Consider the following 20,988-nt stretch of genomic DNA (forward strand, 5'->3'; position numbering starts at 1 on the left):
TGAAAGTCTACGTTCAGCTGTAGTGAGATTTATAAAGAGACAGGTTGCTAGCCCATCGCCTACAAAAAGAATGCCAAGTTATTAACCTATTCCTTATTCGTCTTTTACGACATCCATGGAAATATTTGGAGTTGTTCAAAAGTTCCGGGAACCACACGTCACAATCAGCAACAGGGATAAGGCACTGTTGTCATTGAATATGTTTCAATAGTCATGCTTTTCAACTGACCATTTCTAATGAGCTTACAAATTTAATCTGACGGGCTATTAACAATTTCTATATTTTGTGGGCTTATAGATTTCTTGTTGAACATAAAGTGTGCATTTTTTGGTCTCTGTAGCCCAGCGATGACATACATACATATGGTCACGTCTATATCCCTTGCGGGGTAGACAGAGAAAACAGTTTGAAAAGACTGAATGGCCACGTTCAGCTATTTGGCTTAATGATAGAATTGCGATAAGTTACACATTTTTGATAATCAATAATGATGTGCCGTTTGGTTCCCGGCACCAATATAAAAAATAATAGGGCCAGTCTATGTCTTTCCCATGAATGTAGTAAAAGGCGACTAAGGGACACGCTTATAAAGTAAGGATTCTTTCAGGCGATGGGCTAACAACCTGTCACTATTTGAATCACAATTCTATCATTAAGCCAAACAGCTGAACGTGGCTATCAGTGTTTCCAAAACTGCTGGCTCAGTCTACCCCGCGAGGGATATAGACGTGATTATATGTATGTATTCTCCTACTGTTAATGTATGTGTGTTTTTTTTTATATCCCGTAACCCCCCAAGAGGTATAACTGTGTTGCGCGCTCTAGTTTCGTACAAATCTATACTAATATTATAAAGCTGAAGAGTTTGTTTATTTGTTTGTTTGAACGCGCTAATCTCAGGAACTTCTGGTTCGAATTGAAAAATTCTTTTTGTGTTGAATAGATCATGTATCGAGGAAGGCTTTAGGCTAAATAACATCAAGCTGCAACTATAAGGAGCGAAGAAATAATGGAAAATGTGAAAAAAAATGCGGGAAAATTATTCATCCTTGAGGGCTTCAATGATGCCCATAATAACTTTTCCACGCGGACGAAGTCGCGGGCACAGCTAGTATCTAAAAATAATAATAAGTAATATATGTATATAAAAGCGAAAAACACTCACTTAGGAATCACGAAATCTCGAAGTCTACTGAGCCAATAAAGATGAAATTTGGCAGGAAGGTAGATTTTAATTAGGAGGGATCCACTAAGAAAGGATTCTTGGAAATTCTATTCCTAAGGGGGTGAAATAGGGGTTGCAAGTTTGTATGAAACTTCGTCATTTTTAGTGTGGGTTACGCGGACGAAGTCGCGGGCACAGCTAGTATACTATATATAAATAAACGTGTGAGCTATATTTTTGTAATTACAGTCCATAGAAGATGGATTCGCCACGGATTAGATTACAAGTGTAACTCTTTGCAACCTGTGTTCTTTTTTTAGTCCATAATGTGTGGTTTGTTTGTGTGTTTGTTTAGTGTTTTCGTCGCAAGTGTTCAAAGTAACTATAATGGTATTATTATTCATTAAAATTTTACAATTATTTTAGTGCCAAGTGGTGCGAGGCAACAATAGAAAAAAATATAGGATCACTCCATCTCTTTCTCACGGATGTCGCAAAATGCAAGGGATAGGCTTATAAACTTGGAATTCTTTTGGGCGATGGGCTAGCAACCTGTCACTATTTGAATCTCAATTCTTTCATAGACGGGGCATAGACGTCATTGTATGTAGAATAGAATAGAATAGAATAGATTTATTTTCAAAATTGGATACAAGGTATCACTTATTGACGTCACATAAATCTAATTATAACTACTACCGCTTCCAAAGCGCATGTGTAGAAGAAGCGGCGGAACAAACTACACTGCAGTATTTTCATAGGACGTCAATTTACAACTATAGATCTCTTAAATCTAAATCGTGGACGAATGCACATTGTCTACATTAAAAAACATGTATGAATGTAGAACTGAATGTATGTATAAGCAATGGTCAATAAAATACAATAATATTCTTACTAGCAAACTACACAGGCCGTTTGACATCAGAATGTGTTGAAAAGTACTACCGGACCTTCGTGACGAGATCGGTGCCGCCCAGGAACTACAAGTACTTCCACGAGCTGACTCCTGAAGATGTGGAAGATCAGAATGACTATACTGAAATCGCTGTAAGTTCTGAATTGCTTTTAACTGAATTTCGTCCGAGAGAATCTCTAACTGAACTATCAGGTATAAATCTATTCAGGTATTATATGTCAGGTATAAGGTAGACCCAAAGATATGAGTTCTTGATGTGACCTGAGTTCATAACTCTTTGACAAATTTTAGGAAATTGAAGAAGCCAAATATATTATATCGACCGTGTAGAATCAATCAACAACCTCGTGTTATTATAAGTTATACATGCATACTAAATTAAATAAAAAATGGCACAGATTCGAATCCCACCTCGACCATGTACCAATGACTATTTTCAAAGTTATGTACATTAGTTTGAATGCTAACCGATACTCTTACGGTGAGGGAAAACATCGTGAGGAAACCTGAACATTCAGATGACTGGATAAGAAACCACGATCAATCCAATACGGGTTAGGTTGCCCTGCAAAGGTTGCGGAGGTCAGATGGGAGTCGTTTCGTAAAAATCTAACCCACCCAATCCAGTATCCATGCTCCAAGGCATACCCTAGGCTCGTCGCCATAGTGGTGAGGATGCAACGGAGACTGAAGTCAGGAGGAAGAACATTATGCAAATATATTTGTAAATTGACGTCCCATGAAATTGCTGCAGTCGAGTTTGTTCCGCCGCTTCTTCTACCCATGTGCTTTGGAAGCGGTAGTAGTTATAATTAGATTTATGTGACGTCAATAAGTGATACCTTTTATCCAATTTTGAAAATAAATCTATTCTATTCTATGCAGAATAGTCAATCAAGTCATTGTACTCGTATATATTCACAGTACCGGATAGTGGGGGGGAAGCAGATATCAATTGAACAAGCCCCGTATCAGGTTTTGTACGGGAAGTTCTGCGGAGGCACCCTCATTGCCCCGGAGTGGGTCATCACAGCTGCTCATTGCCAGTAAGGTCAAATTTACATACATACATATATATGGTCACGTCTATATCCCTTGCGGGGTAGACAGAGCGAATAGTCTTGAAAAGACTGAATGGCCACGTTCAGCTATTTGGCTTAATGATAGAATTGAGATTCAAATAGTGACAGGTTGCTAGCTCATCGCCTAAAAAAGAATCGCACGTTTGTAAGCCTATCCCTAAGTCGCCTTTTACGACATCCATGGCAAAGAGATGGAGTGGTCCTATTTTTTTTGTATTGGTGCCGGGAACCACACGGCAAGGTCAAATTTAATGAGTTATTCATTTAAACAAATATATTATAGAAAGACGAAGAAATGGAGGACGCTCCATTTGAGAGAGTTACCTGTTAAATAAAATCATATAGTTGCTTGCCGCGAACCTTTGACATTAGACCTTAGTCGCCTTTTTCGACATCCATGGGAAAGAGATGGAGTGGTCCTATTCTTTTTCCTACTGGTGCCGGGAACCACACGGCACTTATTGATGTACATACATAAATATAAAAATAAGTGACGCACTAAGTTTGCGGCCTTTTTTAATTAATTGGCCATATTTTTGTTAATTATAACTTGTAACGCCAACTAAATATCTTCAATAACAGCATTGAAGGAGAGTGTGGAGGGAAAGGTTGGAGTGGGAAGACCTAGACGAACGTATCTTGATCAAATTAAGGACGTCCTGGTCAAAAGTACCCGAAACCGCCGAGCCTGCATGAAGAGAGTTATGAATGTGGATGAAGCGAAGGAAATATGCAGAGATCGTGGCAAGTGGAAAGAGGTAGTCTCTGCCTACCCCTCCGGGAAAGAGGCGTGATTTTATGTATGTATGTATGTATGTAATAACAGCATTCGTGTACAATAAAAATATTACAAATTCCACAGAGAGAAGGAAGATTTTGTCTACCTCGGCTCAACCTACCGCTCACAGGCCATCCCCTACAGGATCTGCGCTCACTTCACTCATCCCCTACACACAAGTAGTCCGAACTCAGCTCACTCCCACGACTATGATTACCAGCTCGTATTACTGGAGCAGCCGGTGCCGATCACTAGGTTCAGCAGGCCCATAGCTATTGGTAATGTGGACGATGTGAGACCTGGGAACATGATTGCTGTCAGCGGCTGGGGGCATGCTGTTTTTAAGGTGAGAACTTTTTTTTAATTAATAAATATATACGGGACATATTACACTGATTGAGTTAGCCTCGAAGTTAGTTCGAAACTTGGGTTACGAGATAATAACTCAACTCTTATAACAAATAATTATACATATAGATAAACATCCAAGACCCAGGCCAATCAGAAAAAGTTCTTTTCTCATCATGCCCTGACCGGGATTTGAACCCGGGACCTCCGGTATCACAGACAAGCGTACTACCGCTGCGCCACAGAGGCCGTCAATATTAATGAGGAAGACACAAGGTTCAAATAAATAATTAGGTTTTTCTAAAGATCATAATTAAAATTATTACTACATATATATAGTCACGTCTTTATCCTTAGCGGGGTAGACAGAGCCAACAGTCTGGAAAAGACTGAAAGGCCAAGTTTAGCTGTTCGACTTAATGACAGAAATGAGATTCAAATTCCAAGTTCATAAGCATAGGCTTTTGAACTTGGGATTTGAATTTCCTTCCATGGTTGTTGTAAAAGGCGACTAAGGGATAGCCCTTAGCCATACAAGTAGTCGTATTATAATTTCTATTGGTAACATAATAGACCCATCACGGCACCAGAAAGAATGCATAGTTTATTTTCCTTTCATTGGTTTTTAGAACCTGATATAGGAAGAGAAATTGTAAGCACACACTATGTTCTTTCTTCTCCACCAGACAAGCATGGAAACCAGGGTGATAATACATACATACATAAAATAATGCCTTTTTCCCGGAGGGGTAGGCAGAGACTACATCTTTCTACTGGCCACGATCTCTGCATAATTCCTCCGCTTCATCCACATTCATAACTCTCTTCATGAAACCGCCGGTTTCGGGTACTCTAGACCTGACCCTTTGCCAGGACGTCCTTAATTTGATCAAGATATTCCATACATACATATGGTAACGTCTTTATCCCTTGCGGGGTAGACAGGGCCAACAGTCTTGCAAAGACTGAACGGCCACGTTCAGCTATTTGGTTTATTTATTAAATTGAGATTCAAATAGTGACAGGTTGCTAGCCCATCGCCCAAAAAAAGAATCCCAAGTTTGTAAGCATATCCCTTAGTCGCCTTTTACGACATCCATGGGAAAGAGATGGAGTGGTCCTATTCTTTTTTGTATTGGTGCCGGGAACCACACGGCTTGTTATGAAGAAATTGGGTGCTAATAAATTGTTATTTATGTTTCACAGCAAAGAAAGATGGAGGACATTCTCAGGCAAGTGTCAGTTCCAATAATAACGCGGGAGAAATGTATTCAGTCTCCTCATTCGATGTACCAGAACATTACCGAGAGGATGTTCTGTGCTGGCTATGAAGAGGGGGCTAAGGATTCTTGTCAGGTAAGTTTGATAACTTAATTTTACATACATACATACACACACATATTATAACGTCTTTATCCTTTGATAGGTAGACATAGCCAACAGTCTGGAAAAGGCTGATAGGCCACGTTCAGCTGTTTGGCTTAATGATAGAATTGTGATTCAAATAGTGACAGGTTGGTTCATCGCCTAAAATAAGAATCCTAAGTTTATAGATAGCCTTATTTGCTCTTTACGACATCCATGGGAAAGCGAAGAAGTGGTTCTATTCTTTTTTTATTGGTGCCGGGTGGTTCTAGGGTTAATTTTATTTATTTATGTATGTTGTCGTGTGTAAGATTAAAAAGTGATAATAAAAAATGTCAAATTGTGAGGAATTGAATTGAGCGCTTCTCTCTCTTGTAGTTCCCTCCTTAGTTGAAGAAGAAGAAGAAAATGCTGCAGTGCAGTTTGTTACCGCTTCTTCAGCACTGACGCTTTGGAAGCGGCAGTAAACTTAGTTTTAAGTAATTTATTTGACGTCAACCAATGTTGTTAAACCATACGACAATTATTAAGCGATATGAAGTGTCCTATAATAATGAATAAAATTTTTGAATTTTAATTTGTGTTGTTGAGTACAACTAAATAAAATGTGCCGAGTGGTTCCAAGCACCAATACAAAAAAGAATACGACCACTCCATCTCTTTCCCATGGATGTCGTAAAAGGCGACTAAGGGATAGGCTTATAAACTTGGAATTCTTCTTTGAGGCGATGGGCTAGCAACCTGTCACTATTTGAATCTCAATTCTATCATTAAGCCAAATAGCTGAACGTGGCCATTTAGTCTTCAAGACTGTTGGCTCTGTCTACCCCGCATGGGATATGGACGTGACCATATGTACGTATGTATGTAACTAAATAAAATTATGAGACTTGTCTTAATTCCAGGGTGATTCAGGTGGTCCAGCGGTGCTCAAAGGCAAAATAGTCGGCTTAGTGTCATTTGGTGTCGGCTGCGCGCTGAAAGAATTTCCAGGGGTGTACACCAACATACCCCTGGCCAGAAAATGGATCAGATCTGTGGTGGGCTTGCCGTTGTAAAATAGGAGAGAAATAAATGTTTTGGTCAAAATATTTCGTGTATTTTATTCATACAACACGCCGTGTGCTTTCCGACACTTTGGAATGATACCACTCCATCTTTTGTCATACATATGGTCACGTCTATATCCCTTGTGGGGTAGACAGAGCCAACAGTCTTGAAAAAACTGATAGGCCACGTTCAGCTTTTTGGCTTAATGAAAGAAAAAAAGAATCCCAAGTTTGTTAGCCTATCCCTTAGTCGCCTTTTACGACCTCCTTTCTTTTTGTACTGGTGCCGGGAACCACTCGGCACTTTGTAATGGATATCGCAAAAGGCGACTAAGGGATAAGGTAAATAAACTTGGGAGTTTTTCAATTATGTGATGTCCTAGCAACCTGTCACTAAGCTGAACGTGGCCTTTTATCCTTTCGCAAGACTGTTGGCTCAGTCTACCCCGTAACTGATAAAGACTGGTCGCAGAAAGTGACCGATTTCTTAAATTAATTGAAATAACTTAATTTTCACAAAGAAAGTTTCCTGCAAGCTCAGTGGAGCTATTAAGGGCAAGCTTTTATTGTCCAATTCACATTTCACTTTCAAAGCGTTTCCTTTTGATCTGTTCAATCAATTGGTGTCCTTTGTAATTTTCATTTAGATTGTTTTCAATGGCCGGCGAATCAGTGGGATTCCGGCTTTTTGGAGAGGAAAAAATTTTCCGCTAATTTGTTATTGACGTCGTCGATTTATGTTGTACTAGCGCTTCGCCCCGGCTTCGCATGGGCAGCGTTTATAGATGTGAACCTTCCTCGTAAATCCTCTTTCCAACGTTTCAAGCAGGAACAAAATTCGTCAAAAACTTATCGAGATTAGCGCTAACATACAGACGGAGAAAATAGAAGAGCTTTTTGTAGTGAAGCTTTGTCGGCGGTTTAGGAAGAAAGAAAGAAAGAATAATTATCTTAATCTTAATTTAATATTGACCTCACCCTTCGCTGAATTAATCTCAAAAACTTCCAATATTTTGTTATAAATATATCATCCTGAATTATATAGATATATATAAAATCATGTTCAAATTTATAACACTCCATTTGGCGTTGGGGAGTAATGTTTATCCAAAAACATTTTGTCGGCTATCAGAAGTTGATTTTTCATATTACATAGAAACCGTTCACATATTCAGCCTTCGCGCGCCCTTGAGCAGATAGTGGTGGGAGAAACATACGGGGGGTTATTTGGGGCGGGAACGGAGCGGCCGTGTGTCTTAATTTGTTTCTATTTTAATACATAGGTTATAAATATAACATAACTTTGTTACCCACAGGGATAGGTAGAAGCTTCATGTTTCTTTCGCTTCATCCACACTCTCTTAATGCAAGCTCATAGATTTAGGGTACACTTGCCCTGATTTATACAGAACGCCGGTGATTCGATCAAGGCTGATTACAGACATAAAAATTAACGTTTCTAAAGAATATTCTCGCCCGTACGTTAACATTCCACCGACTATTCAACAACAAATTCAAAACTTTATTGTAAAACAATCCAAGCGAGTTTTTCGTATACGCGGACCAGTTGCAGTGATATATTTACACATACTACCTTAAAGCATCTAGACTAGACAGATGACTTACCCGGCACCGCCTGTCGATGTCTCCTATATGATGTCGCGAATAACAACAATTGCATGACATTTAATTGCATGCTACCGCTGCCATAATGTTCAAATGTGATACCAAGATCGCGGCACGAGGAAAGAATTCTCTGCCTACCCCGCTTGGAAACAGGCATATTCTTTATGTAAACGAGTGCACTAGATCGTGACAAGAGGCAAGCCCCTGACCATTCCTTTAGAAAAGAGACGTGATTTATTACAGGTTTATTGGATATATGGCATAGTAAGTATGTTTATTGTACATTATTCACCCCACAAAGATTCTTTGCTCAACCCAATGGTAGACTGTTAGATAATGCTATTAGCATTAAATCCGCCTCTTGCATTTTACAAATTGTTATTGTTACAAGAAAGAATAAATAAATTAACAAAAATGAGCGCGTTTTTAAACAGATTTCCCACCCGTATGCTCCCTTCTCCATCAACATTCCACCGACATCCGCGCGAGTGTTTTCCTAGCGTTCCTCCGCGCGACTGTTTCGTATGCGCGGACGCGCTGCGATGATTTATTTACAAAGGGCCTGATGTCTCCTTTATTTATGCCGGGAATTCGTCCAGATTTGACAATAGGCCGTGTTGTCTAGTCCCGCTTACGAAAAAGAGGAATGTTTATAAGTTATACAGTATGTGTATAGTAATTTTGACGCAGAAAAGGTTTATTGGTTGGGTTTTTTTTTATCTATGAATTCGTAATTTTTTTTTTCAAAACCCTTTAAAATTTTGTAAACCTTTGAACACAAACATTACTTGCATAATAATTAATGAAGTTGGAAAGTTACAGTGTGTTCAGGATTGTTTGCTTAACAGAAAGTAATAACGGTCACTTACATAACATATAAATTATTTTATATAATTTTAAAGTGCCGTGTGGTTCCCGGCACCAATAAAAAAAAAAGAATAGGACCACTCCATCTCGTTCCCATGGATGTCGTAAAAGGCGACTAAAGGATAGGCTTATAAACTTGGGATTCTTCTTTTAGGCGATGGGCTAGCAACCTGTCACTATTTGAATCTCAATTCCATCATAAAGCCAAACAGCTGAACGTGGCCTATATCAGTCTACAAGACTATTTGCTCTGTCTACCCCGCAAGGGATATAGACGTGATTATTTGTATATATGTATCATTTAATATATTTAATTTTGCTTGTGTTTACCAGTACTTTATTATAGGACTACTTTATAAGAACATACCATATAAATCTTTCTCATTGTTGTCGTAAAAAGTTACCAAGGGAAAGGCTGAAAATGAATTTGAGATTCTTGTTGTTTGCGATGTGCTAGCAATCTGTCATAATTTAAATCTCAAATCCGTCATGAGCCATACAGTGGTTTTTCAGTCTTTTCGAGACTGTTGGCTCTTTCTACCCCACTAGGGATATGGACGTGGCTATAATGTATCACGTCTCTTGCTCGGAAGAGCAGAGATTCAATTTTTTCATAATTTTCTATATTACAAGTAATTTTATACTGACCAATAAAAAAGGTTAATCAAAATTTTTTGTGACAGAATGATTTATTTCTGTCTGTCTGTTATGTATATTTTCATTCCGATAAGCAGATTAAAATAACGTACCTACATAATTATAAACAAAAACAATCTGTCGTTTCGAAATTCGAAAAATTTATAAGAAAATAAAAATTCTTATAGCCCATTTGTATATTTGTATAATACACAGGGTGCTTCAAAGTGTACTCGTTAACAAACACATACCTGTTCCCAAACTGCCCATAATGCGGGCTCTCATTCATAACGAGCTTCATTACAACTTTACCCGCATTTTTGGGAAGTTTTTCGGGTAATTTGGGCATTTATTAGTTCAAGACAATTTTGTAATTTATTTTCTTTATTTGAGTATGAAATATGAGATTTATATTTACTTAATTGATATTATATATATATAAACTTAAATATGCTGTGTGGTTTCAAGCATTTTATAATATCATATCTTCGCTTTTTCATTGATGTAGAAATTAACGCAAAAAGCGAGTAAGGGAATAAGCGTATCCCCTGCGAACCTTTAACCTCCAGAGAGATAAGAATGTAAACCGGGTTAAACCCTAGGAAGAAGAAGAATGGGTACTAAAATCAAACTTCCTCGTTTCGTACATACATTGAATCACGCCTATTTCCTAGAGGGGTAGGCAGAAACTACATATTTCCACTCGCCACGATCCCTGCATACTTCTTTTTCACCATATTCATAACTATCTTCATCAAAGCTCGTCGGTTTCGGGTACTTTTTATCTAACCTTTCCTGTTTCTTAAAAACTAATCATAAAAAAATCTCAAGGGCTTCTGAAAGCTATAAGTTAAGCCGATATTGTTCCGGGACCCTCGGGAACCCGACTAAATTAAAAAGTTCCAATCATAATAACGACCACGTCATTCTGCAGGCTTTTATCGATAGCCTCTTATTGCTTTAAGTCCGCTTCGTTTGGAAGCTTTATTATTTTTTTGATATAAATTTTAATATTTTTTGGGTGGCCAGTATATATAGGCTTTCATCAAATTCGGTGAAGATACCAGTTCACCAAAATAATTGCGAACAGGTTTTTGTAATATAATATTGTTTTAACCCTTAACCACCTACGTGCGGTCTCTCAGACCGCAACGTATTTTTGAACCATTTTTTTTCTTTGTGTTGGTATCGTACGGCCGCGTGCTTCCAAGTACCTTTTCTACATGTCACTTAGTATCGCGCTTGCGCTCGGCGAGGGAACATGTGCGCGCGTTCGCTCTAGGTAAGTGAAAATCTTTTGCCAGCGGTCTCAGAGACCGCACGTAGGTGGTTGCGGGATTTTACTGTACTTATACATTTTATCTGTTTTAGTGGCAATATGAATAGAAACGACGAGAATATTCAAAGGTGGCTACAGCAGGAGATATCAGATGAAGAAGATTTACCAAATGAAGATTGTAGTGATGTGGAAGATAATGTAAGTGAGGATTACGCTCAGGTTGAAGACTGTGAATCTGAATCGGAATTGGAAGGAGATGAAGAGGACAACAATACAGTTCATTCTGAACCAACAGTTGCTTCAAGGTCACGTTCGCGTTCCAGGACGCCTCAAGTTGATAGTGACTCTTCAGATGATATTCCGCTTGCGCAATTACAATCCAGAAGTAGGCCAAGAAAGAAAAATTATTTTGGGAAAAATCGGTTTCGCTGGGCTTCTGTGCCTAGTATCGCTCGCTCAAGGACACCACAGCATAATATTGTAAATCAAACGCCAGGTCTAAAACCAGTTTTCCGTGCAATGCTCAATAATTCTACCATGCCATTGGATATATGGAGTCTTTTGTTTACCGATGAGATGCTGGAAAAAATAGTGCTTCATACTAATGAGAAAATAAGAAGAATTAGGCCGAAATACAAAAAACAGACGTGTGTTCAAGACTTGGACCTTATAGAACTAAAAGCTTTCATTGGGCTTTTGTTTTACACAGCGATTTTTAAGGAAAATCATGAGCATTACACGTCATGGTATAGTAGTGATGGCACTGGGAGAGAGATTTTCCGATGTATTTTGAGTAAGAATCGATTGGAAGTTCTGCTAAATACTATTCGATTTGACGATGCAGAAACAAGAGAACAACGTCGTGAACAGGATTTGGCTGCTCCTGTTTCGGAGCTCTTTCAGTCTTTAATACAGAACTTTCAAGACGTTTACTCAATTGGAACATGCGCTTGTATAGATGAGATGCTAGTGGCTTTCCGTGGGCGCTGTAAATTCAAAATGTTTATGCCAAAAAAGCCAGCTAAATATGGCCTAAAAATTATGTGCATTACAGATGCAAGAAATGGCTACCTTATTAATGCCTATATATATCTCGGCAAAGATTCTGATGGGCTTACTTTGACCCAAGAACAAAAGCGTCTATCAAAACCAACTCAAGCGGTTTTACGTCTGATTCCGCCAATCGAAAACTCAAATAGAAACGTCACTGCTGACAACTGGTTTTCTTCGATCGAGCTGGTCAATGTTTTGAAAGAGAAGCACCTTAGTTTCGTGGGTACTTTGAAAAAAAATAAGCGAGAAATACCGCCAGAATTTAAACCATCTCGAGCGCGGGCAACAGGCTCTTCAATTTTCGGTTTCACCAAAGATATCACGTTGTCTTCTTACGTACCAAAGAAAAACAAGGCAGTAGTTATGGTGTCAAGCATGCATCACACTGCAAGTGTTGATGAAAGTACAAAGAAGCCTGAAAATATATTATACTACAATCAAACTAAAATTGGAGTAGATCTACTGGACCAAAGATGTTCAAATTACTCCACTGCTCGTCGGACGCGCAGGTGGCCTTTGGCTATATTTTATAGAATGCTGGACATCTCTGTTTCAAACGCTTACGTCATCAATTGTAGCAACCAAGCACAGAAGACTGAAAGTCGATTTAAATTCATAAAGAAGTTGGCCGAACAGCTTACGAAACCACACATGGAACGTCGCGTAAAAAATGATCACATTCCACGAGATGTCAAAAATTCTATCCGTCGTGTTCTGCAGATATCAGAAGACCTACCAACCTCTTTCACGACGGAAAAACTTGAAGTTCGCAAAACATGCATCACCTGTGATCCGAAAAAAAAGCGTAAGACTGCTTTCTTATGTTTCATGTGTAAGAAACCAATTTGTTTAGAGTGTTCCAATAAAATGTGCTGCAATTGCATCGAAAAAATTTAAATGTTACGGCATTGCAATTTTTGTTTATTTTCATACTTTTACTTACTTTTTTTGTTTAGTATTATAGTTGGACGATTGAAGTTACTAAAAATAATAAAGAGATGTTAAACATTTATGTTCCTAAGATTCTAGATCTCATTTTCTATGATAAGTCAAGAAAAATTTATAATAATGTTTTTATTTAGTTTTTTGAGTATATGGCTAGATTTTTACGTAATTTTTGTTGGCTGTGGCTCTAAAATTAAAGTTAAGAATAAACACAGTTCGTAAATGTTATCAGTTATTTCATTATTCCTTTAAGTTTTAAATAATAAGGTCAAATTTTGCTGGAGTCTGTGAGACCGCACGTAGGTGGTTAAGTGACAAATATAGGTGGTAGGTGGTACAGGGTTAATGATTGTATTTTTATTAGTTCGCGATAAACGTATTAAAAATCTGTTTACATACATTCATAAATTAAGTCACGTCTGTATTATTTGCGGGGTAGACAGAGCTAATAGTCTTGAAAAGACTGAAAGACCACGTTCAACTGTATGGCTTATGATGGAATTGAGATTCAAACAATGACAGTTTGCTAGCTAGACTAGCCTTTAACGACATCCAAAGGAAAGAGATGGAGTAGTCCCTACTTTTTTCTATTGGTTCCGGGAACCACACGGCACCAATAGAAATCGCACGAGCACTCCTTTTTTCATTTAGCATTTTAATCTGTCACCTTGACTGTTCAACTACTGATCACTTCTAACAGGTAACTTAACTGTTTAATTATAACATGCCGTGTGTTGCCGTGTGGTGCCGTATGGTGCCGTGTGATGCCGTGTGGTGCCATGTGGTTCCCTGCACGAATTATGAAAAGAATAGGACCACTCCATCTCTTTCCCATGGATGTCGTATAAGGCGACTAAGGGACAGATTTATAAACATGGGATACTTCTTACAAGCGATGTGCTAGCAACCTGTCACTAATTTGAATCTCAATTCTATCATTTAAGCAAACAGCCGATCAAGGCCAATCAGGTTTCAAGATTGTTGGCTCTGTTTACCCCGCGAGGGATATAGACGTGTATATATCTATGTATTATTACAAATCTGAAATTCATCGGCGCCGTTTCGATCACAAAAGGAGAGATTCGTCAAGTTAGTTTCGAACCGAGTTTCAAACTTATCAGTGATTTATTCAAATCTTGATGAATGCTGATGACTCTTTGAGTATCGCGTCTTTAGGATTGCATATATATCTATATATAATCACGTCTTTATACCCTTACGGGGTAGACAGAGCCAACAGTCTTGAAAAGACTGATAGTCCACGTTCAGCTGTTTGGCGAAATTATAGAGTTGAGATTCAAATAGTGACAGGTTGCTAGCCCGTCGCCTTAAAGAAGATTCCCAAGTTTGTAGGCCCTATTCCTTAGTCTCTTTTAACGACATCCATGGGATAGAGATGGAGTGGTCCTATTTTTTTTTCTATTGGTGCCGGGAACCACACGGCACGTCTTTAGCATTGCTAATCAAGAATTTGCTTGGAATCGTGAGATGTTCCTAAAATTAATTTCTTTTTTAACGCTAACCCGATTAACTGATGCCGTGATATTCCGGCATTTGCGAAAAGAACCACTCTATATTTTACCCATGGGTGTCGTAAAAGGCGAGTAAGGGAAAGATTTATGAACTTGAAGTTCTTCTTGTAGGCGATGGACTAGAAACCAGTCACTATTTGAATCTTAATTTCATCGCTAAGCTATACAGCTGAATGTGGCCTATCAGTCTTTTCAAGACTGATGGCTGTCTTTGATTATATGTATGTATGTATGTTTGTCTGAACCCGAGCCTACATTACATATCATCACGTCTATATCACTTGCGAGGTAGACATATATTAAAGTCCATAATTCCAAACAAGTTTTTACCGCAGCTTAATTCCTAATAAACTTAAGGATTTGTTGGAATACATTTCTTGGAATTCCCGCGGGAACAGAAATTGTCAGGATCATTCCCTTTATACGTGCTTTAGTGCATTTATAAAAAGAACTGCTATTTTTCGCGTCGGCTGCAATATAAAAAAAACTTTACACAACAGACGAGTAAATGAGAGTATTTCAACAAGTGACGTTGAACTATTTTTTAATTCAAACAGCATCATAAATCGCGGGCCGCCGGCGCGTCCTCTGCCGTTGACAGAGGCCGACAACGGCGCTTTCAAAAAACGATAAGGTTGGATCTACTGTCCACATTTAGAGGCCACGAAATGTGCGAGACTGAAGCGCGACAACATACATACATACATACGGTCACGTCTATATCCCTTGCGGGGTAGACAGAGCCAACAGTTTTGAAGAGACTGAATAGCCACGTTCAGCTATTTAGCTTAATGATAGAATTGAGATTCTAATAGTGAAAGGTTGCTAGCCCATCGCCTAAAAAGAATCCCAAGTTTGCAAGCCTACCCCTTAGTCGCCTTCTACGACGCTTTTACACTTTTTATACATACATAAGTACATTCATTTAGTCACATCTATATCCCTTGCGGGGTAGACAGAGCCAACAGTCTTGAAAATCCTGAAATAAAACGATCAGCTGTATGACTTTGTTTTTTATTACGACATGAAACGGGACTGCTATAGTTTATCGCGCGATAAAAACAGCTTAGCGCGTGCCACGGTGTGGGGTCACCTTTTCTCAATTATCATTCCACTCCGTCCAGTCAGCAGCGTTTCTCGTGGCCACACCGTGAGTAACGGCCATTAATTTAGCGGACACAGTACGAATGCGGCTGACATGATACCTGACGCGGCAACGATTTCCAACGGACAATCAATTTCCCGTCGCATTGTTATAATAATGTATAAATAATGGGTTTTATAATTATAAAGAAAAAACCATTAGGCATTTTTCCAAACATTTTCTTTTTTATTTTTGACTTTTTTATTTTGCGATAATAAAGAATACCTTTAAACAGTAGAAATAATGTCTTAATGAAGTCCGTATCATTTAATTCTAATTTTAAAGCATAACTACTCGTATGTGCTGTGTGGTTCCCGGCACCAAAACAAAAAAGAATAGGACCACTCCATCTCTTTCCCATATATGTCGTAAAAGGCGACTAAGAGATAGGCTTACAAACTTGGGATTCTTCTTTTAGGCGATTGGCTAGCAACCTGTCACTATTTGAATCTCAATTCTATCATTAAGCCAAATAGCTGAACGTGGCCATTCAGTCTTCAAGACTGTGGGCTCTGTCTACCCCGCAATGGATATAGACGTGACCATATGTATGTATGTATATATGTATTTTTCCAAACATTTTATTTTGCGATAATAAAGAGTTCTGTAAACAATAAAAATAATGTCTTAATGAAGTCCGTATCATATAATTATAATTTATAACGTATTTTGGTATATCTTGGATAGATATCTTCGACTTCATCGTCACTTACCATCAGGTGAGATGGAAGACGAACAAAATTAATACAATATTGAATTCGCGAATTAATTAATTTAAAGTGAATACGTAGCAAAATATTTTAATTAAAATAAGCTATTTATGTCGATCTAAATTTCATTTAAAATATCCGCCGTAATTTTATAGCTCAAGATTAATTGATCAAGATATAGTTAAATTGATTATGAATAAGATTAGTCACGTGTGTTATAAACAAATAATTAAATAAAATGGATGAACGTAGATTTTTTTGAGATGAAATCTTATAAATAAGTTACGAGAGTTATGAATGTGGATGAAGCGAAGGAAGTATGCAGAGATCGTGGTAAGTGGAAAGATCTACCTTTCTGGAACAAGGCGTGATTTTATGTAGGTATGTATGAAGTCGTACAAAAAAGCAGTGATATTATAAATAAATAAATATATACGGGACAAATTACACTGATTGAGTTAGCCTTGAAGTAAGATCGAGACTTGTGTTACGAGATACTAACTCAACGGTACTTTATTTTATGATAAATACTTTAATAGATAAACATTCTAGACCCAGGCCAATCTGTTCTTTTCTCATCATGCCCTGGCCGGGATTCGTACCCGGGACCTCCGGTGTCACAGACTAGCTTACTACCGCTGCGCCGCAGAGGCCGCCTATATAATTAGTGAATTTATTTGTTTTACGGAATTTTGACGCATTTAAAACTTAGATTCCCGTTATTCCCGTCAATTGGGAATTTTTAGAAGAAGAAGAACAAAATGTTGCCTAAGCTCATTATGATGGATCGGATCTTGAACAAAGATGTGAAGACAAGATAGCTGGCTCTGTCTACCCCGCAAGGGATATAGACGTGACAACCTATATGTATGTAAGTGCAAAGTTTGTCGAAAGATATGCGGTGAGTCTCCAAAGTGTTAATACATACATACATACATACCGTCACGCCTGTTTCCCATTGGGGTAGGCAGAGACTATGGACTTCCAACTTGCTACGAAGTAGTAACGCATCTATACTTAATATTATAAAGCTGAAGAGTTTGTTTTGTTTGTTTGTTTGTTTGTTTGTTTGTTTGTTTGTTTGTTTGTTTAAACGCGCTAATCTCAGAAACTACTGAACCGATTTGAATAATTCTTTCACTGTTAGATAGTCTATTTATCGAGGAAGGCTATAGGCTACATTTTATCCCGGATTTCCTACGGGAAACGTCAACAATGCAGGTGGAAGTTGAATGAGTCGGCCATCTGCGAGCTTTCCACGCGAACGCTGCGCAAACCAACAAAGATATAGTAAAACAATGTACTAAAGATGTGAAGTACTCATTTTTTGCCACAAAAAAGTCCGCGAGAGCATATATCTATCTCTTAAGGTTTACTTACAATAACCACTTTTATGTTCATTTTTTAAGATTATTTTTTCATTATTAACATAAGTTATTTTGAAACCAATTTTCTTTAATTCAGTATTAATCCTTATCCAAATAAATATGTTTATTACTTTCGGCTTTTCATGTAGACTAAAATTGCCATTTACAGTATATAAATCAGACGAATAGGTTTTGAGATATAGTCGTTATAAGGGTGAAAATCATTTTAAACGACCATTTCGACATAAAAATTTGTCCTCATGCTATATTTAAAAAAATATTATCAATTCTACTGCAACGAATACATACAACTATAGAATTATACCTTGTCTAGCTAAATAAATATAATGTATTGTTTTTTTGTACCAGTATTTAATAATATCCTTCTTTTTTCACACCGAACCGGAATTTTCTCCATACAAAATATTTTGTCCTATTCACGACTTGCGTTACAAAATACAACCGAATAAAAATTCTAGTAACGATATTAAAACAATTGGTTTTTTTTCGGTATATATTATGATTTGTAATTGATATCAGGTAAAGCTAATTACATTTATATATATTTATATAATAAATATTAATTTATAAATTGATGTCTATAATTATCTTCCATTTTATTATTCATTTTTGTCACGACGAAATTTTGATAATATTTGATATTTGTAATTGTCAACACCTGCTCTACGAGTAGCCAATCCGGACGCTAGAAGCTACTTGGATCGGCCATTTTGTCATCGTATGTAAAAGTGTGTGCAGGCGTGTTTCCTTATTCTTCGTGAAAATTCCAATTTAAATTAATCAGCTTTGTTGTTTTCAACAAACAATACAGGTAAGCGAATACATAATTTTAGTTATTGATTTATAGACAACCATTGTCGACTATTATTAAGGTTGAAGGTGCTTTAACTTATTGCAACTCCTGTTTCATTAAAAATATTTAAAGTTATATTCTAAGCACAATATCTTTTCATTTTTGTTATGTTTCGTTACTTTTTTTTGTAACGTCACAAAAATGATATAACAAAAATGAAAGAAAGCCGCATCCACACAGCAATAAGAAGCTGATTTTTGTATTTTTTTATTTTTAAAATGGCGGTAAGTTATATTAACCTATAAACATTGTTCCTGATTTTTTTTATCTTTTTAGAATGCCGATGTCAGCAGCTGAACGTCAACGACTATACAGACAACGATTGAAAGACCAGGATCCACAAAGAATTAAGATTAAAAAATTTAAACAGAATAAAAAAAAATATGTAAAAGTTTCCAAACTAACAGAAAATCATTTTTTATTTGAATTATTGATTATTGATTAAACGAATTATAAAAAGTAAGGTGTTTTAGTATTATTATACTTTATCAATCAATGAAAATAATTATTTAGGTACCTATAGTATGTCCGTATTATTTATGCGAATTGTGAAGAGACCCTAATAATTTCATTTTTGTTATTTTTTGTTACGATTTTCATTTTTGTTATGATTTCATTTTTGTTTCATTTTTGTGACTATGGTCGTTTAAAATGATTTTCACCCATAAGCAATTTGCAGCGAAACATTTAATACGGCGAACCAGCGTTCTTTCTAATACGCGTGACCGCCTGACCGCCTGAGGAGGATGTTTGCAAAAATAAATATGATGCCCAAAATAACTATTCCACGCGGACGAAGTCGCGGGCACAGCTAGTCTGAATATATTATAACAATACTGTAGTAGCGTTTCATCTCAAGTTACTTACCACGAACTGGATGTATTGGCTGGTTGCCAGTTATGGGATCTGGTTTGAGTGGGCTCCTACCATTGGACTGTCAAACATAACGTTTAAAATTCCTTGCGGGGTAGACAGAGCCAATAGACTTCAAAGCACCGAGAGGCCACGTTCAGCTGTTTGGCTTAATGATAGAATTGAGATGTAAATAATGACATCGCCTAAAAAAAGAATCCCAAGTTTATAAGCTTATCCCTTAGTCGACCTTTGCGGCATCCATGGGAAAGAGACGGAGTGGTCCTATTCTTTTTTCTTATTGGTGCCGGGACCACACGGCATAATTGCAAAAAATTAAAAAAATATATTGCGGGAGTACTAATGACAAATATTAGGGTGCGTTTTCGATCCTTTGGGTATACTATATCCTTTAACAATTAGATGCTGAATCCTTTTTCAGAAAGCTTACATTATTAAATTACAAATAATCACGTCTATATCCCTTGCGGGGTAGACAAGGCCAACAGTCTTGTAAAGACTGATATGCCACGTTCAGCTATTTGGCTTTAAGATATAATTGAGATTCAAATAGTGACAGGTTGCTAGCCCATCGCCTAAAAGAAGAATCTCAAGTTTATAAGCCTACCCCTTAGTCGCCTTTTACGACATCCATGGGAGAGAGATAAAGTGGTCCTATTCTTTTTTCTATTGGTGCCGGGAACCACACGGCACAGGAAGCTTGCCGAAACAATATAGGTTGGGATGAAACATTACCAAACAATGACATTGTAAAATGGGAACAATGGTTTTTAGATATTTCTGATCCGGCTCAAAGGACCAAAATATAGGAAATATTTTGACGGCCTCTGTGGCGCAGCGGTAGTACACTTGTCTGTGACACCGGATGTCCCGGGTTCGAATCCCGGCCAGGGCATGATGAGAAAAGAACTTTTTCTGATCGGCCTGGGTCTTGGGTATCTATATAAGTATTTATTATAAAATATAGTATCGTTGAGTTAGTATCTCGTAACACAAGTCTTGAACATACTTCGAGACTAACTCAATCTGTGTAATTTGTCCCGTATATATTTATTTACTTATAATATGTTTGCAGCTTACGTATCTTCGAGTTCCAATGGTGACCAGGGGGTGGGTACACCCAAGCACTTGTTCCGATCGCTGGCGACGCCCATAACTTACAGACAGACGTTTTATTTTAGTCATTTCTGTTTTAATTATATTACATTGTTATATATATTTTTACACTATGAAATTGTGGAACCATTATTTATTTATTTATAAGGCAACACAATAGACACTAAGTAATTAGATACAAGGTTTCTTAATAACTATTTTTTTTTTTATTTAAATGATTGAGTTAGCCTTGATGTAAGTTCGAGATTTGTGTTACGAG

The 20,988-nt window shown here is 37.4% G+C and overlaps 1 protein-coding gene across 1 annotated transcript; it reads left to right on the top strand.

Moving 5' to 3' along the window:
• The first annotated feature begins 1,492 nt into the window (after window positions 1-1,492).
• On the top strand, window positions 1,493-6,716 carry LOC106143219 (trypsin 3A1-like). The gene is made up of 6 exons (XM_060951462.1): window positions 1,493-1,499; window positions 2,068-2,216; window positions 3,010-3,131; window positions 4,030-4,291; window positions 5,500-5,649; window positions 6,564-6,716. The coding sequence occupies exons 1-6, from the start codon at window positions 1,493-1,495 to the stop codon at window positions 6,714-6,716; spliced, it is 843 nt and encodes a 280-aa protein (XP_060807445.1).
• The last annotated feature ends 14,272 nt before the right edge of the window (window positions 6,717-20,988 follow it).

This window comes from Amyelois transitella, chromosome 25 (genome assembly GCF_032362555.1).
Source record: "Amyelois transitella isolate CPQ chromosome 25, ilAmyTran1.1, whole genome shotgun sequence".
Classification (NCBI taxonomy): domain Eukaryota; kingdom Metazoa; phylum Arthropoda; class Insecta; order Lepidoptera; family Pyralidae; genus Amyelois; species Amyelois transitella.